Source organism: Coffea arabica, chromosome 6c (genome assembly GCF_036785885.1).
Source record: "Coffea arabica cultivar ET-39 chromosome 6c, Coffea Arabica ET-39 HiFi, whole genome shotgun sequence".
Lineage (NCBI taxonomy): Eukaryota > Viridiplantae > Streptophyta > Magnoliopsida > Gentianales > Rubiaceae > Coffea > Coffea arabica.
In genome coordinates, this window is record NC_092320.1 from 5,647,772 (window position 1) to 5,667,538 (window position 19,767).

The following is a 19,767-nucleotide window of genomic DNA, read 5'->3' on the forward strand; positions in this document are numbered from 1 at the left end:
GTGATTCATCAGACCAAAATATAGTCCGAGTCTTTTGATCTACGATAAGAAGATTAGTATGATGTCTAAAACGCAAGTTTACAGCAATCAACAAGATTCGAAATACACGTGCGTGCTTTAAACTACATTAACATCAGTACAACAATAAATGTTCTAGTAAAACGCAAGTATACAACAAATGAACATGACTGGCACTTGCATTAGGGTCGTAAATCGTAACTACCATTTTCCCTGCAACAAAGCCCGAGGATGAATGTCCGTACAGGTGCAAAGCTGATTTTGCAATTTAACAATAAATTCATATTTGGGTAAATGGATGTTCCGAATTCCCTCTCAAAGCATCATATTACAAGAGCCAATGAAGCCAGTGATGTATGTTGAGCATCTATAAGTGATGACCGACTTAGCTCCTGAAGCTTACCATCATCTAAGAGTAAAATTCTCTGGGCCATAAGAACTGTTTCCAGACGATGTGCAATGACTAGCACCTGCAAACACTCGTAGACGTACATCAGCACCTAAGTGGACAAAAGGTTAAAAAGAAAAGAAAACGAAAAAATAATTCATGCTGCTGCTATGACTATGAGGCGATAAGATGCTGAAAAGGATAAAGAAATAAATAAAAATTGTACTTACGGTACGGTTTTGCATCAGCCGTTCCAGAGCTCGTCTCACTTGCAACTCAGACCTGCTGTCTAAAGCGGAAGTAGCTTCATCCAGAATCAGAATGGAAGGGTTTTGATAAAGTACCCTTGCAATTGCCAGTCTGACATAAAATAATGTTATATTACTGAAGGTTCTGCAGCAGTTGTGACAATTAAAACCATAGCCAATATGTTTCAGAAGAAAAGAAATTCTAAAACTGATAACTCGTCCTACAATTTTGCTAAAACTCGTCCTATGAGTCACGGGAGAACTTTCCACTTAATGAACCCACGCCATTCTCTATGCCATACCCTGGCAGGGCTAAGAAAGGCTAAAGTACACTCGCTAAAAAGATGATACCTTTGCTTTTGGCCTCCACTCAGACTTGAGCCCCTAGGTCCAATATTGGTTTGATACCGATCTGGAAGTGTTTCAATGAATTCATCTGCATTTGCAATTCTAGCAGCAAATTCAACCCTCTCCATATCAATGTCAGCCATTAGATCCCTATACCCAATATTTTCAGCAATAGTCCCTGAAAAGAGTGTCTGACAAACAACATAAAATAAAATCAGATCTAGCTACAGAAGCAGTTTTGACACCGTGAGAACTGTTCCATAGATCAAATCATAGCTGTAAATACACGAGGTTGGCATGCATTTTTCAATTGGTCTTTGTTAGGATAAAATAATAGAAGACATATCATCCACATTTCTCTAATGTTCAACTAAATATCTAGAGGAATGTCAGCAATCCAGCTTTCTCATCATTCTTAACTAGGATTTTCGAAAGTACAAAGCCTCATTATTTTCTTTCATCCCAGTTAGCAGTGTTTTTCAAGGTTAAAACATGGAGCTCCATAAGAAAATGAAGAATGGAATGACACTGGTCTTCAGGACGACTTCTCAGCATTCCCAACTTTTCAAAGCTACTAAAACTCTATCATCCTATAAATCAAAGCTCTCTAGTGTGTCATATTTGATGCTATGCATATCCCATTCCCAAGACTAAAACTCCATCATCCTATGGTTGATGTTTTCATCAACTGCAGACAGAAGATGTAACAACAGATGAATCTTAAACACATTACATGCAAAATACTCATTTAATAATCCCCTAAACTGAATAAAAATTTTCACACAATATTTGGACTGTTTCTCACCGAAGCAGCGCCAAACTGAAAAGATACCTCAAACCAAAGTAAGACTAGAATTAAACAAACGTGAAGAACATAACTAGATCAGTATCTTGCCACTCACTACATCTTGAGAGACGAGACCAACATGCCTCCTTAGATTTTCCAGTCGTATATTTCGAATATCATGGCCATCCATAAGTATGACACCTGTCAATAGAAAATAAGTAAGCTCCTCTACACAATAGGAAAGATGGGTATAGTGATCATAAACAAGGATCAAAGGCCAATTGAAAATGTGAAAGCATATGTTGAAATGACAACACAACTTACCACAAACAGGATCATACAAGCGAAGAAGAAGTTTTGCAACAGTAGTCTTTCCTCCTCCTGATGGCCCAACAAGAGCTACAATCTCTCCGGCTTTGATCCGAAAATCCACACCATTCAAAACAAATTGTGTACTATCTTCATATCTAAAAGAGACACCAGAAAATTTTACTTCTCCAAGAACTTGGTCTAATTCAACTGAATCTGGCTGCTCAATCACCTAAAACGCAAAAAATTGAATAAATAGCTTGTTGCACAAATAAAGAGTGATGCTGCCAGGGCTGACAGGTGGTATATTCTCCACACCCACCCCCCAACCAGAAAAAGAGGAAGATCCTATCCAAATAGAAAGTAGTTAAATGATTTAAAACCTGAGGTATAAAACTTGTCAAAGTAAACAAGCGCTCTACTGCTGGCTCTCCTTGCTTTAATTCATTGTATGCTTTACCCACACCCTGCATAATCCTGTAAACTTAGATTTATACTCTAAGATAGCTCCATATATTCTAACAATGATATAAATACGGAGGATCACAAAAATATGGAGAAATAGATGTGAAAGAACATTCAGGCATTAGAAAGATGCGCAAAATAAAGACCTGAACTATTTCCATCATCTTCACACAAAAAATGCATAATTTAGGTAGGACAAGAAATTAGCTAGGTGTAATCACATGGCACATTATATCATCTCTATATTAACAACTAAAACTACCAGTTGATGAATATAGAACTGCAAATTTGCAGCAGCACTGGAAGGATGATAACAACCATATCTCTTGCAGTATCTAATATCCCATCAACTATGAAACAGTGCATTGTCAGTCAGTCCCAAGGAAAATTGAGTTTTGGAACCTGTTCTCTCATGGTTCTCATGACAAGTTGACAACCTAGGAATTAAATAGATATTAAATTAAGTTCAACGCAATTATTGATACCAAGTATAAAACCAATTAAGGAACAGTTGCAGAAAATGTTCATGTACCAGAAATGTCAGCCCTGAAACCTCAAAATGCATTAATTTGTTGAGAGTCAACCAGTAAAAAATTATGAGCACCATGCTTGCAAACGATCATATCTACACATGCATACTGACAACAGAGCCAAGAATGATTGTAAAAGATTATTTAGCAATGCGCCATCTACTGCATCATGACCTTTTTCCCCCTTTTTGGCTTTGTTTAGCTGTGTCATGACCTTATTCCCTTAAATGAAATATTATAAGAAAAAAAATGCCTCAGAACTAATCAATATCAATCCCTCATACATGGTGTCAACAACTAAGGGGTAACAAATACAAAGTTGTTGGTACGAATCCATCATTTATCACTTAGTTCAAACAATAGTAAGAGATGAAAACTGTACCAAATTTTGTCCTTCATCAGGGAGAGAAACTCATAACCTTCTAGGGATAAAATTCTAGTGCAAGTAATTGGGATTTCAGAAGTAACCAAAACTTCGTCATATCCAAAATTGTAAAACTATGTGAAGACATCCAATGAAAGCAGGTGTATAACTCATAAAGAACCAGACACTTACATGAGGAGAAATACTACTAACATGTAAAATGCTTCACAACATTGAAGAAAATGTTACCTGAATCGGCTCGATCAACAGGTACAATGATGTTATGAAAGAAACAATTGCAGAACAATCCAATGAATCTCTTGAAGCTACCACTGAGCCAGCACAAATTGTGAACAATAGCCCAAAATAAAAGATCTGTATTATATGTGGAATTAAGGCCTTCATTTTCTTCTTGTCTAAACACGCAGAGCAGTCAGTGGAAGCAAGCAACTGAAACCTGACATTTTCGCAGAGTTCTGCATTATTTGCCTTCACAAAAAGAATTGAAGGCAGAACCTATTTTGAACAACGAACAGAATTACACAGTTATCCTAAGCATGTAATAAAAAAATATATAGCCAGTAAATTATACAATCACAAAAACTGAGGAAAGGCTAATTGCCAAAGAAGGCTTTGAGGCACCACAACTTGACTTTAAAAATGCCATAACTGGTAATCAAGATGTAACAAAGGAAAGACCAACATGCATAAGTAAAGCTGATCCAAAAATGTGATGCACATGATAGGCAGAGAAAAAATATATCAAGAATGCACGTGTCCAAAAAATTACGAATACATTTCCTTTGTGCTCTTTCAGGAAACAGCATAGACCTGGCCAAAGGCCAAGGAACAAATCTCTTGCAGTTAAGGCAAATTCTGGTAATCAGTTGTGAAAGCTTTATCAAGGCTTAATACAATGAGAAGGCATAATACAATAGTTCAAAGTTTTGCGGAGTAAGTTAAGATGCCTCACAACTCCCAAGAAACAGCTCATGACCAACAAAACAGATAGCTCCACTTGCTCCACATGAAGAGAAAATAGTGCTGATTTTTACAAGCAAAGAAGACAACACAGAGTGTTTCTTATACCCATCCATCATGAACTCAAATTTTCAAGATAGAGGAATCAACATAGTCATTAACGTGTATACCAGCCAAATTAAACCATTAACGTGTATGAAACGTATGCCAGCCAAATTATACCATACCTCATTCAAATAGGCCGAGAGAGAAGCAACACTAAGATGCGCTCTATTAGATATCTCACGAAGATTTTCACCAAGGCATCCAACCATAAGAGCCATAACTGGAATCACCTTCAAGAAATGCCATAGATTTGACAGTGCAATCGGATGCTCCATTAAAACACACACATAGAAAACCACAAAACAGGAGAACAAAAACTTATAACCTATCATTTCCTCACCAAAGCTGAAATCAAGGAGAGTACAGGGCTAATGACCAGCATCTGAGTACCCATTGTTAATAACTGCAAGGTGCTGGGCACAATGGTCTGCCAAAATAAGTAGAGAAACAAATTATATTATAGAGCAATATATCCAACAGCCTTAGAAGTACACTTGGCAAACCATAAAGGCAAAGTTTTCACACAGCTGATGGCCACCAAAAAAATTGCATTGAAAATAATCACGAATCAAGCTAGTTGACTCAAAAAGAGCTTGTTTCAGATCAATCTATCACATGGTCAAGAAATGCCATAGATTTGACAGTGCAATCGGATGCTCCATTAAAACACACACATAGAAAACCACAAAACAGGAGAACAAAAACTTATAACCTATCATTTCCTCACCAAAGCTGAAATCAAGGAGAGTACAGGGCTAATGACCAGCATCTGAGTACCCATTGTTAATAACTGCAAGGTGCTGGGCACAATGGTCTGCCAAAATAAGTAGAGAAACAAATTATATTATAGAGCAATATATCCAACAGCCTTAGAAGTACACTTGGCAAACCATAAAGGCAAAGTTTTCACACAGCTGATGGCCACCAAAAAAATTGCATTGAAAATAATCACGAATCAAGCTAGTTGACTCAAAAAGAGCTTGTTTCAGATCAATCTATCACATGGTCAAACAAAACTCGAACAAGATTTTACTGGTTTTAGCCTTTTTTTTAGCTGCAGTCAGCCTCAGCCCCAGTTTCCAAAAGCTTAGAAGTTACACTACATACATCAAGCAGTTGAGCACGACTCTGGCTTGGCTAGATAAAAGCTTGTCCAGATTTAGTTCAAATAATGATCAAGCCAATCCCGATCCAATAAAAATAAGTATAGCGGGAAAAGGGACACTCACGTTTAAGAAGGAATAAATAGTATCCGCTACGTCTGCGGACTCAGCTGTGATCCGATAAGCTATATCCCCGGCAGAAACTCCATTTTTACCTTCAAAAAACCCTAAATCTCTTTCTAAAACTCGACGGTATACAGAAACCCTGATATTATACACACAGTTGAGAGCGGCGTCCCAGAGGAACGCCTGCTGCAAGTAACTCGAGATAATTCTTACAAGCACGAGAACACCCAAAATTAAACCCTGGTCTCGCAGCGTCACAGCATCTAAAGTGGTCAAGACAGCGGATAATCTGCCCACCTTGGGTACGATTTGGGATAGAGAGTAGACTGAAATGGCGCCGCAGAGCCAACCATAGAGGACGGGTTGCCATTGGGCTTGGAGGTAGGGTGTGAGGGGGTACAGACGGGCAAGTGTATGTGGTGTAGAGTTGAGGTTGGCCCCGGGAGTAGAGGATTTGAGACAGGACGGAATAATGCAGCGGTGACGTTTTGAAAGGCGGTGGCGACAGAGTTGGAAATGGTGGAGGGAAGGGGAGTAGGAGTCATAAACTGGCGGTGTAAGTTGAAACAGTAGCGCCATACCGTAATTTGACGGCAAAGTACTTACTACTAAGTAAAATAATATGTTAGTACTACTCTGGTGGAAGCAAACGCCGACGTTTTATAATGACCTTCGCACTTTGGAAATTCTTTAGGCTTGTTTGGGAGGCTTTGATTCATGATCATCGGAGAACAAATCCGAGAACTAATTCGCTCAATATATATGATGGATTCTTATTAGAACACTAATAAGGTCTCTAAAGTGCAGCTGTATTTGATAATTTTTTCAGCTAGTAATTGTGATTACCAATGGAAATGCTTAATCTCATGTCGAGATAATATAATCCACACATTCTCTTTATATATTGATAAGAATGATATCATTTCATGTTTTCTTCCACAATGCAACTAACAACTTGCGAGACCTATATAATTAAAGATTAATCTTCATACACTAACAGCGTATACACTTTCATCATTACTAGTGTTTTGACCCATGCTATGCACGGGATTATATTTCAAATCAAAATGATATTCTATATATTTATATATTATGGTACAAAATAATAAATATATATACTAAAAATTTTAAAGAAGTGATGCTTAATATTTTGAAAAAAAAAATTAATCTGTAATGATTTACATGATAAAAAAATTGTTAACGGATTTAAGGAGAGGGTTAAGTTGGATGGTAAGGTGAGAAGAGTTTTCTTTAAAAAAATTAATTTATCAATATCTGACAAAACATATTATGTTATACTCATATATCAATACTCATAATATAAAAAAAATAAATTATAACCAATTTATTTTCTTCCATTTTTAGGAAAAAAAATCTTTCTCCTTTCTTGTGTCCCTATAATTGTTTAATGCATTTAGATTAGCATTTTTCATAAACTTTAACGTATATTTAAAAAAAATCTCCGTAATACGTGTTTTTAGAATTCTCTAAATTATTAAAAATCACCATCATTTCTCTTTTTCCTTATCCGACACCTAGTCATCAGATGCCTCTTACGACTTTCATATCTTCTATCATGGTACCACTCTCTCTATTATTATTTTTTTGTCATTTCAATCATATTCATGCAATCCTCTTTCTTCCTCTCTCCCTTCTCTGCCCATCCTCGTAATCCATATTTTTTTTTCAACCTTTCCCGTCACTTTTCAACTTCTCACTATTTTTTTCCCTCCATCCCCCCTATATCTAATCTCTAAATTCATATCCCTGCAACCCAATATATTTAATTTTACCTATCATAATGAAAATATAATTTTGAAAATTGATTACAATGGTTGCAATTATTAGTATCTAATAATGGGAATGAAAAACTGATAATATCTATAATATTCTCAAGTACTACAATCAATATATATATATATATATATTTAACATAGCAAATACATATTTACATATGAAGAGAGCAATAAGAATACTAAATAATTAATGATATCAAAAGTTATCCTTAGTGTTTGGGTTTTGCACTCTTATTCAAATCTAATATCAAATTTGGGCCAGATATATACAAATTAAGTAGTATTTTAGGGTTGAATGTTCTATATCTTTCTCTTAAACTATAATGTTTTTTTTTTTATAAATTTTGGTAGAATTGGTGTTGTTATTATCATTATTTTTTTTTATCAAAAATGAATATTTCAAAAAAAAAGTTTCCACATTAAAAGGCTAGCAGTACTTTGTTTTTTATTTAGTGATTTTATAATTTGGATTTCATGAATGGTACCATTCTTGATTTTTTAAATCCACGACATTATTTCATGAATATTTTTTATTTAATTTTACCCTTTTACTTAGGATTACTAAATTAAAAAATAAAATATTGTCATTTACTTTTTTACTTTTACTAAGTTTGGCAATACTTTCTTTTTATTTACCCTCCCACTAATAGATTTCAAATCAAATTCCTATATAAGTGGAGTCACTACTTTTTTAAATTAAAAAGACATTGAAGCCACTTCTTACTTAAGAAAATATTATTTGCACTCTATTTTTTATTATTTGCAATTCCACTATTTGTTTTATCATATAGTATAATTAATGAAAAGTATATAACCAAAATGATTATTGAAGTGTGAATAACAAAATTGGAGTGTAAATAATCTTACTTATTTAAATTAGTAAGAAAGTATGAAAAGATGTTATATTTGTTATCTTTTTTTATGGTCTTATAGAAGTTTTAATTGTTGTAGAATCATAAATACCGCAAGACAATCGAAAACGTGATGGGTTGAAGTTCAAATAGGATAACATGCATATTAACCAATAATTTGAAATGAAATGATTTTAAAAGGTAACGAATAATTTCAAATGTGAAGAGTAGATGTGAAAGTTGAAAGGAATATATTTTATAAATTAAATTAAATGTGAAATGCTAGAAAAATGGAATTGATTGTGTGAAAATGCATGAAAACTTGTTACTAAAAATCCCTTCTCAAATTTATATAAATATAGATATGCATGATACATAATTTGAATTTAAATTTAAAATTTAAATTTTACGTATATATCGTATATCCAATCGTGATAGTGTATAGATAGTAAGATTTACTATGGGCCTGTTTGGAAGCTTGGTTTTTTACCAAGTTTATATAAAACTAGTTTTTTAACAACTTTTGCTACAGGAACCCCAAAAAACTTATCAAAGTTTTTAACCTACAAACTTAAAATATCCAAAACATAACAAAAAAAATTCCCTTCCCCTTTTCTTCTTCTTCCTCCCTCACTACCACCTCCATTGCCGGCTCCGTCACCAATTTCCGGTGCCGGTGCCTGTCCTTTTTTTTCCCCATTTTTTTCCCTCTCCCCCTCTTCCTCCCCTGCCATCATCCTCCCTTGTCTTTTTTTTTTCTCTCTTACGTCTGGCGCAGAGGGGGGTGGCACAGAGAGGGGCGGCCAAGGGGGCAGAGGGGGGGAGGGGGAAGGGGTGGCCAGGGGGGCAGAGGGGGGAGGGGGAAGGGGTAGAGGGGGGCTGCCGGGGGGGGAAGATGGGGGAGAGAGAGGCGGCGGGGGGAGGGAGAAGGGGGCAGGGAGGGGGACGGGAGGGAAGGCGGGAGGAGGGGCAGAGGGGGGAAGGCGGGGGAGAGAGAGGCTGCGGGGGGAGGGGGAATGCGGGGGAGAGAGGGAAGGCGGGGGGAGGGGGAAGGGGCAGAGGGGGGCTGCGGGGGGGAAGATGGGGGAGAGAGAGGCGGCGGGGGGAGGGGGAAGGCGGCAGGGAGGGGGACGGCAGGGGAGAGAGGGAAGGCGGGGGAAGGGGCAGAGGGGGGCTACGAGGGGGAAGGCGGGGGAGAGAGAGGCTGAGGGGGGAGGGGGACAGCGGGGGAGAGAGGGAAGGCGGGGGGAGGGGGAAGGGGCAGAGGGGGACGGGGGGAGGTGGAGTTGCAGCTGGGGGTGGTGGAGGTAACGGGGAAGAAGAAGAAGAAGAAGAAAAAGAAAAAGAGAGGAAAGAAAAGAAAAAGGAAAGAAAGAAGAAGAAAAAGAAAAAGAAAAAGAAAGGGAAAGAAAAAAAAAGAAAAAAAAAAGAAAAGGAAAAAAAAAAGTTTTTCACCTTACAAAAACTTTTACAAAATTTTTCACCTAACAAAAATTTCTACAAAATTTTTTCAAAAACTTCTACAGTGCACTACAGTAAAGTTTTAGACAAACTCCCAAAAAACTCAGGTTCCAAACAGGCCCTATATAATTAATGTTAAAAGTAAATAGGATGCTACACTTTGCTTGCATAGGTTTCGGGAGCTGTAAAACTACCACTATTAATTACAGTAATAAATAGGAAATCTTTTCAGATAAGAGAAAAGTCTGAACACGAGACATTAAACATGGATTGTTATTTCTTTGAGTCAAATGTTACAAGCAACTCTTGGGAAATTTAGTAATTGCCTGGATGGTGAAGTTACGTAGCCCTTAGGTTGAGTGAGACTCTTTTGGTGTCTCTGAATGTAATTTAGCTTTTCCCCTGTTAAATTCCCATTGTTGAAAAAAAAAAAAAAAGAGGCGTTGTCATCTCAACCCCAAAGAACAGTTAGAAAGGAAACAATAATGGTTCCACCAAAGAATATCAGAAACAAAACAAAATTTGCTTAATCTTACAAAGAGAATAGCAAAGAAGAAAATAGGGTATTTTCAAAATTAAAAAAAAAAAATTGACAACAATAGCCAAAGAAGAATAAGAACAAAAATTTTGTCCAAGATATTCATGGAACATTTAGTATCATTTCTCTTTTAACTTTTTGACTATGGCGAACACAGCTCCAGCCAGAGCTACAACAATTCCTGAAACAAGGATAGCTGATTTAAATTTATCCAATGCATCTTTCTTCTCATTTTCCTTTTTCTCTGCTGCTTCAATTTGTTCCTGACAACATTGCAGCATTGTAAGTAAGTTAAACAGCAACAATCAAATGCACCAAACAAAGCAATCAACTAATATTGAGAGCAGCTTGTGTACGTGATTCCACAAAAACTGCTTTGGACTCGCTCATATCTGCATTCTAAAGTCAGGAAACTGACATCTGCACTGCAGGCTTGGATTTCGGAAACATTACCTTAATCTGCAAAGAGGTAGCAACTTCTGAGGAGACGGGATCGACCTCGAAATTCTTGTTTTCTCCTGGGTTTAACTCCTTTTCAGCGTCAGCAGCCGGAAATGCGTCTCCAGGGCTTGCCATTTTCTGTCAGGATTACAATATTACAAATAATATACTACTATTTGCTTCCAGTCTTTCTCTATGTTTCCTCTTCTCGTAGCTTGTCTTGACTCTTGATTGTTAATGGGAAGGAGAATGGGGAAGGAAGAGAGCTAAGCTGATAGCATTTGGCTTTCCAGAATTGGAAGCAAAGATAAATTGGCCAAACACTTGTCAGTAGCCCTACAAATGCTATCGTGAAAAAGGATCTCAACTACCCCTTCACCAAACCCAATTAAAAAATAAATAAAAAAAAACTGCCACTTCACCGTCCTTGCTTTCAACTGCCCGACAAAACAGGTGCTGCTTATCAACCTCGGACCTCCAATTTCCCAAATCACCCTCGATCACTACTCCTGCTCTGCTGTGCCGATTCTTTTTCTTCCTCTTTTTTTTTTTTTGGCCCTCCACTGTTTTATTTAACGCAAAATGGGATTTCATAAAAATGCTATGGTCAGCCATGTATATATATACACACGTTGGTTGTCTTGATATTTTTGCTTTCTTGTATTTCCATGATTCGTCTGACAATATTTAAATCCATGGACTTTTCTTTGCCACATAGGTATTATTGTTCCTTAGACGCAAAAAGAAAGGAGCAAGAAAAGCGCGAGGAAGTTAAGTAGTAATGGTTACTTTAAATTCTGTTTGGATTGAAAGAAAGCTACACACTGAAGTATCATGATAATCATTAACTATCGATTTTTCCCTTAATTTTATTTTATCAAATAAGCATCCACAAGGAAGTAATCTTAGTCCTCTACCTCAGTTTCCTTAGTTAGCCGATATCATATAGGGATAAGTAAAATTTATTGGGAGACGTCACGACACATGAAGAACATTTGTACATCAAAGTGATCATTTAGCTAAGCTTAGTGTACAGTTAGATTTGGAGATAGTTTTTGTTAATCCCCCTAACTCTCGGTTAGAAGCTTGTTAGTTTTTGATTTAGTGGGTGTTGCTAGGCCCAGAATGGTTTCGTTGTAATGGGTTTCAACCCTCCATTTGAATCAAAAAAAAAAAAAAAAGAAAAGTGATGAAACACAAATCTAGGCTTTCTATTCGTGCAAGCATTTCAAACAAAGCACTTTCACACGAAAAAACTAATCTCCGTTGCCCCTCCAGCCCTCCCCGTTCCACGACCCCCCCTGCCTCCCCAAAAAAAAAAAAAGAAAAAAAAAAAGGGCAGTAAGCTCTCTCTTTCAAAGGAAAATTTTCTAAACCTCTGGCTTCTGATGTCAACTGGAGAACACAGATGGAATATGTAACTGGTCCAACTGCCCAATGGCAGGCACCTTGCCACTGTAATTGGTTTGAAAAATTGGCTCTCAGTTCTTGGCTCCAAAACCTCGAGGGCCTGGTCTTGATGAAGCGGAGTCAGCAAACTGTCTCCTTGACTCTGATCTTCTCTTCCTTCTAGCAGTACCAGGAGGAGCCTGATGTAAGAAAGGCCACAGAAACGGAGTTCGAAACGTGTTAGGTTCATTAACAAAAGAATCGAGTTGTCAATGAATCAGCAGCTACATTACGTGTTAGCTATGATGCATTCCAAGAATAAAACAGTGATGCAACTTTGGTGATAACTGCAGAGCATCGATCAACATAAATGTTTATTGGAAAAACACTTAATATTCAGATAGGATGTGACCAGATAGATGCTAGTATGATACAAAAGTTTTTTCTTGAACCACATTGGAGAATCTGAATAGAATATTGGGTTCTTGCAACAAACAACGAAATGGGAGATACTCGGGTTCCAGTTAGAGTAGGATCAAGCTAGACTATGAATAAAAAATCAAGTTCAGGATAAAGCAGGAGCAGAGTTTGAATGATGCATGAATTAACTTGTTTTGTCTATTCCAGCTCTTCTGAGAAGTTTGTACATGAAGAGATGGCACATGCAAATGAGACAGACACATATGCACCTTCTGTTCAGCTTTCATTGCCTCCTCAAGATTGCTCAATGCAGGAATAGATCCACCTTCCATTACGCCCATGAGATTCTTCATACGTACACGCATTTGGAAAAGTTGAGCAACAAGTTGACTCACCTAAAAGTTTTACCCAAAACTTATATTAGGCAATGATGCTGGATACATGCAGAGAAAAGAAAAGAAAAGTTTTGTTTTGGGCTGTCGATGAACCACCACAGGACTCCATATACCTGTTGCTCTGTTTTTCCAGAATCTTGTGCAACCCGTTTCCTCCTTGCAGGTGATTCTGCCAACAGTTCTGGTTTCTCCCTTTCCTCTGCAAGTTAACAGGTTAGCTTAGCTGACCAAAGGGAATATGTATAAAGCATCCTATGTTTATTCTAAAATTATGACTAATAACTAAAAAAGAAAGTAAAAACAGAACTCATTTTGATCATGCAAGAAAGAAAGAGTGTGTGCACTGAATCAGAACACATTCAAAAAGACATTCTGAAGCCGGGTTAGACAAAAGAAGAATCTGTCTTCCTAGTTCACATAGCAATAAACCTAAAACTTTCTCTTAAGTACATACAATTGTAACCAAGGAACACATATGCCCTCAAAGAAAAAGACAAATTTTTCCATGTAATGTATCAGAGTCACTATATATGAATAAATTGTTAATATCCTACTTTGAACAAGTAAATAAGAAGTTGAAAAAATGTGATAGAAAGGTGAGGACATGCTAATTGGTAGGAATCAGAGGAAAGACGAAAGAATCAAGTATAAGATTGCTTCACAAGATTGTAGAGATTCTCAACAAGACTTGATTAGACCTGGGGTCATTGCTTCAATCATTGCCTCCATTATCTTCAAATTCTTCTCTGCCTCTCGAATTTGTGCCGGTGTAACCTGTTCGTCCATCAATGAAATATCCATTCATCAGAAGCACTTAACCAAGTATCCAAAATTTCAACTTGTTGATCCACAACTCTGGAACATGAGCTATCTAAATTTCTCTACACTTACGGAAAACAAAAAGAACATGATTATATTTTTAAACAAGCAAACTACAAGAAGAAGAAGAATTTATACCTTCCCCATGCCAGGTATCATTCCAATTACACGAGACATGGAACCCATCTGTGCAACTGCACGGGTTTGCTTCAGGAAGTCATTGAAATCAAATTTAGCACTCATGATCTTCTTCTGCAATTCTTCAGCATCTTCTTGGCGCATCTGTTGAGTGTTGGAAAAAGGCATAAATGATCTTGCGATTCCACAGGATAAAAGGAGCAATTAAGTAGAGGCAAATTAGTTGCACTCACAACTTCTTGAGCCTTCTCGACAAATGATAGAACATCCCCCATTCCTAAGATACGTCCTGCCATACGGTCAGGATAGAAAGGCTCAAGATCCTCGACCCTCTCCCCTCTTCCAACAAGCTTGATTGGCTTTCCAGATACCTGTGATTTGTTTAAGTATTATATGCCACCAACTTCTTTTCATTAACAAGAATAATTAAAGTTTTAGGTGATTTATCCTTTTTTAATTTGTTGGGAAAAGGTGCACTGACTAATCTTTTGAAGACTTCATGCGTCAAAAACCATTTCGTTACTATATTGCAAATTCATCCCATTCCAACTATAATGACTATTAGGTTTCAAAGGGTTGATGGTAATCAAAAGCAGAATGTCATATCACAATTTTCATGCTGTAGAAGATGTCGAAGCAAAATGACATTCTATTACAATGTTTTTAATTCATCCTATAAAGAAAAATCACGAATGGCTGCACTATTTATTCGAATAAGAAATCATGAAAATGCACTCTTAATATCTGGGCAAAGTAGTTTGAGGAAATTCCAACTTTGCTTCTTTAAAATGAGGAATGGGAAAGCCAGGGGAAACATCATAAACATAAGGTCACTTCTATAAAAGGCAGTACCTCTTTCACACTCAAAGCTGCTCCGCCTCTGGAATCTCCATCCAGTTTAGATAAAATGGCACCAGTGATTCCAATTTCAAGATTGAAAGTTGTGACCAAAGCTATAGTTATTGCAAAAAACTACAGTGAGAAATAACTCTCAAAATATCCAAAAGGAATCTCATTTTCCACATTAAATTTGTAAATTATACTTATACATCTATAATTCCAAATAGACATGCATGCACACTAACTAGCAGATAATTGCATTAGTTACTAAGTTTCAATAATCCATGGTTCCAAACATCTTTTTGCTAAACGAAAAAAATATCAGATTGTTTTTTTTTTCAAGAAAAAAAATATTTGAGATGATATAACTAAGAGATTCACTCTGTTGAAGCCATACTTTTTTTAAAAGATTCTTGCACTCATAAAAAAAGGAAAAAGAAAAAAAAGGCACGTGTTTTTCTCATAGCAAGACAAAATGCATATTACATTTCTTGAACTGACAAGACGCGTGAATATTATGCAAATGTACCAAACTCGGATATACAGGTCATGGTTCTGCATTGCTGAGCATGAACCATGAGAAAGGGCATCTTGTACAAAGCCACATAGTTGAGATGACCAGAGGACAATCAAGTAGATGACTAGAACAGCAACCTGATGTGGTACAGCAGATTGCTAAGCGTATTGGAAAGGGAAAAACAATTCTTTTGCTCTTAGTGATGCTAAAGGATCAGCGTTATCAATGCGAAAGCTTTATCTTTTATTGTCTACATTTATCATTAGACATTCTTAGGACAGGCCATTCTTGTAATCAACCACAAGAAGCAACTTAGCTCCGATAACAAGCAATGCACATTTCACATTGAAATCAAAGAGGTGAAAGCTTACTTTAATCTACCTAGTAAGAAAATGACAATGAATACCCTCAAAGTTATTACAGATGTTAAGAATTTTAACAGATACAAGTACAAATACCTGCAGCTTCTTGGCCAGTCATTGCATCTACAACAAGTAAGACTTCTGTAGGATTTAATACCCGTTTCACTTCTTTCAATTCATCCATCATCGCTTTATCTATCTGATGAAAGAGAAATCTTAAGACATCCTAATTCATAGACAGTAAAATAATCTTCAAATTCTTTGTAGCGTAGATTGTTACCTGAAACCTTCCAGCTGTATCCATAATAACCACATTGACATTCTTCTTTCTGGCCTCTTCTAAACCTTTTCGTGCTATCTCAGCAGGTTTGATCTCAGTTCCTGCTGAATAAACAGGCACGCCAACCTATTCCAAATTTTGAAGAGTTTGCAAATGAGGTGAAATCAGTCGGAAGCATAAAATATTGTGTTGCAGACAGGGGGGGGGGGAATGACATTGGGAAATGCATTTCACCCATTTACCAACAACATGCAAGGGATCACTGTGAAACATGAAACAACCTTGATGAATGACATATCTTTCTAGGCCCTCTTATGTATGAAATTAAAGATCAAATTCTAGTTTATACTAATAAAGAAAGACTGGGCATAACTCTTTGAATTGTAAATTTTCTAACTCTATTAACAGTTACATTACTAGCAAACTCCAAATTGAAACCTGAGCTAATAGTCAAGTTAAATCAATAATTGTATCCAAATAATGCTCCTCATAATATGTTGCTTTTTTACTCATTGACAGCAAGTAACAGATATGGTTTGGCCCTGGTTTTGCTCTTATGGTGCTACAAACATGTCAACCCATAGGAAGTATTTTATGTAAACATATCAAGGAGTGGAGAATTTCTAGGCACTGTGTAATAAGGAACTTAACAACTGGGAAACTTACAATTAGGAAACAGAGTAAGTAGCAAGGCTTTTGAAGTGCAACTTAAGATTATTTTTGGCATAAAAATTTAAAAAGAAGGGAAACCTAAGTAAGATTTGTCATGACTAGGTAAAAAATTTGATACCTGTTCACCTAAAATGACAAGTTGGTCTATTGCAGCAGGCCTGTACACATCTCCAGCGATAAGCATGCAACTCTTTCCCTGCACTTTATGAAACCATAGCTTCATCAAGTCCATGTACCATGTAAATCTACCTAATGCAGAGACGAGAGAGAGAGACGGAGACAGAGACAGAGAGAGTACCTGCTTTTTGAGATATAAAGCTAACTTTGCACTAACAGTTGTCTTTCCAACACCTTGTAGACCAGCCAATAAAATTACAGTTGGCCCAGTTTTTGCAAAAACTAGCTCAGAAACCTCTCCTCCCATAAGTTTTACTAGCTCATCATTCACAATCTGCATTGACAAGTAATTACTTACACATGGATGTACAGCCAAAAAGGGAAAAAAATAACCAAAGAGAAGCACCATAGCAGACAAGTATTTTTATTCCAATCATCCACGCGTATTTGAATTTGGTCTACATCCTTGAGTTGACATGACAACCAAATTATTTTAGGGGCAGAAGTGGCTATAGTCCCAATACAAGTAACAAATACTTGCAAGAAAACTAAAAATGGAAACACCCCAGTTAAGAATTTTGAAAGTCAAAAGGACAATAGAATGATAAAAGGACAGCACAGAAAGAATTCTGTGGAAGCAGATGATTGCCAAGAGAAATTCAGCAGTGATAAAGCAAACCCTCAAACTTAAATAAATAAAATACAGAATCAACCACTGCAAGTTATGATCTTCAACAAGAATTTTTTGAACTGCACTCTTATTTTGAAAAACTACATAGCGAAAATATCCAAGGTGAAGATATGCTTGACAAGTGAAAGTCATATTTTAACTTGCATAGTAGGGTCCTTTCATCACCAAAGTTGTACCTTAACCAATTGTTGATCTGGCCTTACTCCACGGATTACACCAGTGCCAACAGCTTGATCACTGACGGCTTGAACAAACCTTCTCACAACAGGAAGGCTAACCTGCCAAAGTGAAAAAAAATATCATTTGGATTCACCAAACAACCCCCTGAGGAATATAGGTGAACAAGAAGTCACTTACATCTGCTTCTAAAAGAGCTCTCCTAATGTCTCTCATAGGTTCAGCAATGTTTTCCTTGGTCAAGACCTCTGACACAGAAAATAAGTGGAAAAAATATCAGCTTCTTGGCAGGAGCAAGCAGAAGAAGTTTCGGAAAGGCAAATGAAAGGCCCAATTTAAACTTTATGCAGCTTCAATACAGATGGCCATTTTTTATGACATTCTTCATTTTAGATGGCAAGGCATTATCCTAGACAACATGAATAAGTTCTCAATGACAAGAATAGTAAATCTGTTGGCTATTTTCTGTATTTTGTAGATCCAATTCACAATCATGTTCAGTTGGCCTCCAAAAATTATGACCATGGACTTTGACAGCAGAGGTAGAACATGGCATTACAAACACAAATTATTTGTTCACAGAAAACAAATTTAATTTGGAAAGTAACAATCAAAAATTGGCATGAAAATACTATTACATTTACATGTTAAGGAGAGAAACAGAGAAGAACCTTCCCCTTTGAGCTTATTCCAAGCTGTTTCAAGTCCACTAGTCAGCTGCCCAAACATCTCAGCCCTAATAATAAGTCTACCGCCCGCCATTTTTCTTGTTCCAGTAACAGCAGCATTCATGGAACTGGAATGGATCACTCCCCATAATTCTCTCTACAGTTAAATGCCCAATGAAAGTTACATTAAATAAACAGACGTACTAAGATTACGATAGGGTTAGTTAAGTGATAGCAGTATCAATGCAAGCAGTCATTACAGTGAATGGATTTCTTGAAGAGAAGGAAAGAGAATGTGTAGAGCCGATAAACGAGGAGGAAGAGCAGGGTTGTGTGGATCTTCTGAGAAATTTGGAATTCGAAAGGTGGGTAGTCTTGGAGAGTGGAAGTGCGGTCGACAAATGGCGCGAAGCAACGGTCGACACAGATGCTGTAGCTTCCATGGTACTCTTCAGACGAGGAGAGCAAAAGAAGCGAAGAAAGAAAGAAGGAAAAAGAGTTCTTTCTTCCTCTGTTCTGGTACTTTTATCCTTTAGGAATCAAAAGCGAATAACGTAACGATACGTGTAATCTGCTCGTTTATCCAGGCTATGTTTGGATAGCCCGCGGGCGCACCGTTGTAAGCTTTCGACCTTCCTGTACTGCTAGCTTTAGACGACAGTTCAAGACAGCGTCCAACACCAAACCCCAATGATAAGTGATTTTTATATATTGCCAAACTTGCATTTTTGTAAGGGCATCCACAATGCTATTACACTTTGTGGAGTGTAATTCACATGTCACGTCAGCATTTCACTTTCTCCTCTTTTATTACACTTTCACTTACAATGGATTACACTCCACAATGTGTAATAGCATGGGTCCACAATTAATCAAATATTTATTTTAATAATGCATAACTCATATCCAATAAATAAATAAAGTAATTTTTAAAACTAATTTTGTTATTTTTAAAAAATAAAGTACTAACTTTCGTTAAATTTTGTACATTTTGAATTTTTTTATTTTCTAAAAATGATATTATTAATTTTTAAGTTTGAATAATATATCTTTTTCTATGTTTCAAAAATAATATATTGTTATTTTTTTTAAAATAATTATGTAGGAAATTAAACAAATATTTGATACTTCAAATGCGAAGATATCATAATAATCCATACTTAATTAATAATTCGGAATGTAATTAGTTGAACTCCATAACATAATATTACATAAGTTAAATCAAATGAATTAAAACTACTCCAATTTTCATCCATAATCACAAAAAATGAATTAAATGAGTGAGAGAGTAGAAGTGTGTGAGAGAATAAAAGAAATAATAGAGTAGAATATTGGGATATGTTTTAGTAAAAAGTGTTGTGTATTTATATATAATTATAAAAAATAATGCCGTTGGAAATAATAGTGCCGTTGGAATGTTAAA

The 19,767-nt window shown here is 36.5% G+C and overlaps 2 protein-coding genes across 3 annotated transcripts; both read right to left on the reverse strand.

Moving 5' to 3' along the window:
- Positions 1–4: 4 nt before the first annotated feature.
- Positions 5–6,402, reverse strand: LOC113691719 (ABC transporter B family member 29, chloroplastic-like). 2 transcript variants are annotated; one of them, XM_072052332.1, is made up of 11 exons: positions 5,773–6,402; positions 5,271–5,357; positions 4,884–4,970; positions 4,666–4,773; positions 3,707–3,973; positions 2,482–2,565; positions 2,114–2,330; positions 1,905–1,990; positions 1,006–1,193; positions 637–766; positions 5–518 (listed from the first exon to the last, which is right to left on the reverse strand). In XM_072052332.1, exons 1-11 carry the CDS (start codon positions 6,349–6,351, stop codon positions 342–344), a joined length of 2,010 nt encoding a protein of 669 aa, XP_071908433.1. In that variant the 5' UTR covers positions 6,352–6,402; the 3' UTR covers positions 5–341. The 2 variants fall into 2 exon arrangements, with proteins under 2 accessions (XP_071908433.1, XP_071908434.1); XM_072052333.1 differs by having other exon boundaries at positions 5–488; positions 5,773–6,395.
- A 5,586-nt stretch (positions 6,403–11,988) lies between these two features.
- Positions 11,989–18,878, reverse strand: LOC113694089 (signal recognition particle subunit SRP54, chloroplastic-like). Its single transcript, XM_072052338.1, has 15 exons — positions 18,605–18,878; positions 18,348–18,501; positions 17,857–17,924; positions 17,676–17,777; positions 16,990–17,142; positions 16,810–16,887; positions 16,020–16,145; positions 15,836–15,938; positions 14,873–14,973; positions 14,254–14,391; positions 14,021–14,164; positions 13,762–13,837; positions 13,177–13,262; positions 12,938–13,063; positions 11,989–12,448 (listed from the first exon to the last, which is right to left on the reverse strand). The coding sequence occupies exons 1-15, from the start codon at positions 18,785–18,787 to the stop codon at positions 12,341–12,343; spliced, it is 1,746 nt and encodes a 581-aa protein (XP_071908439.1). The 5' UTR covers positions 18,788–18,878; the 3' UTR covers positions 11,989–12,340.
- Between the last annotated feature and the right edge of the window lie 889 nt (positions 18,879–19,767).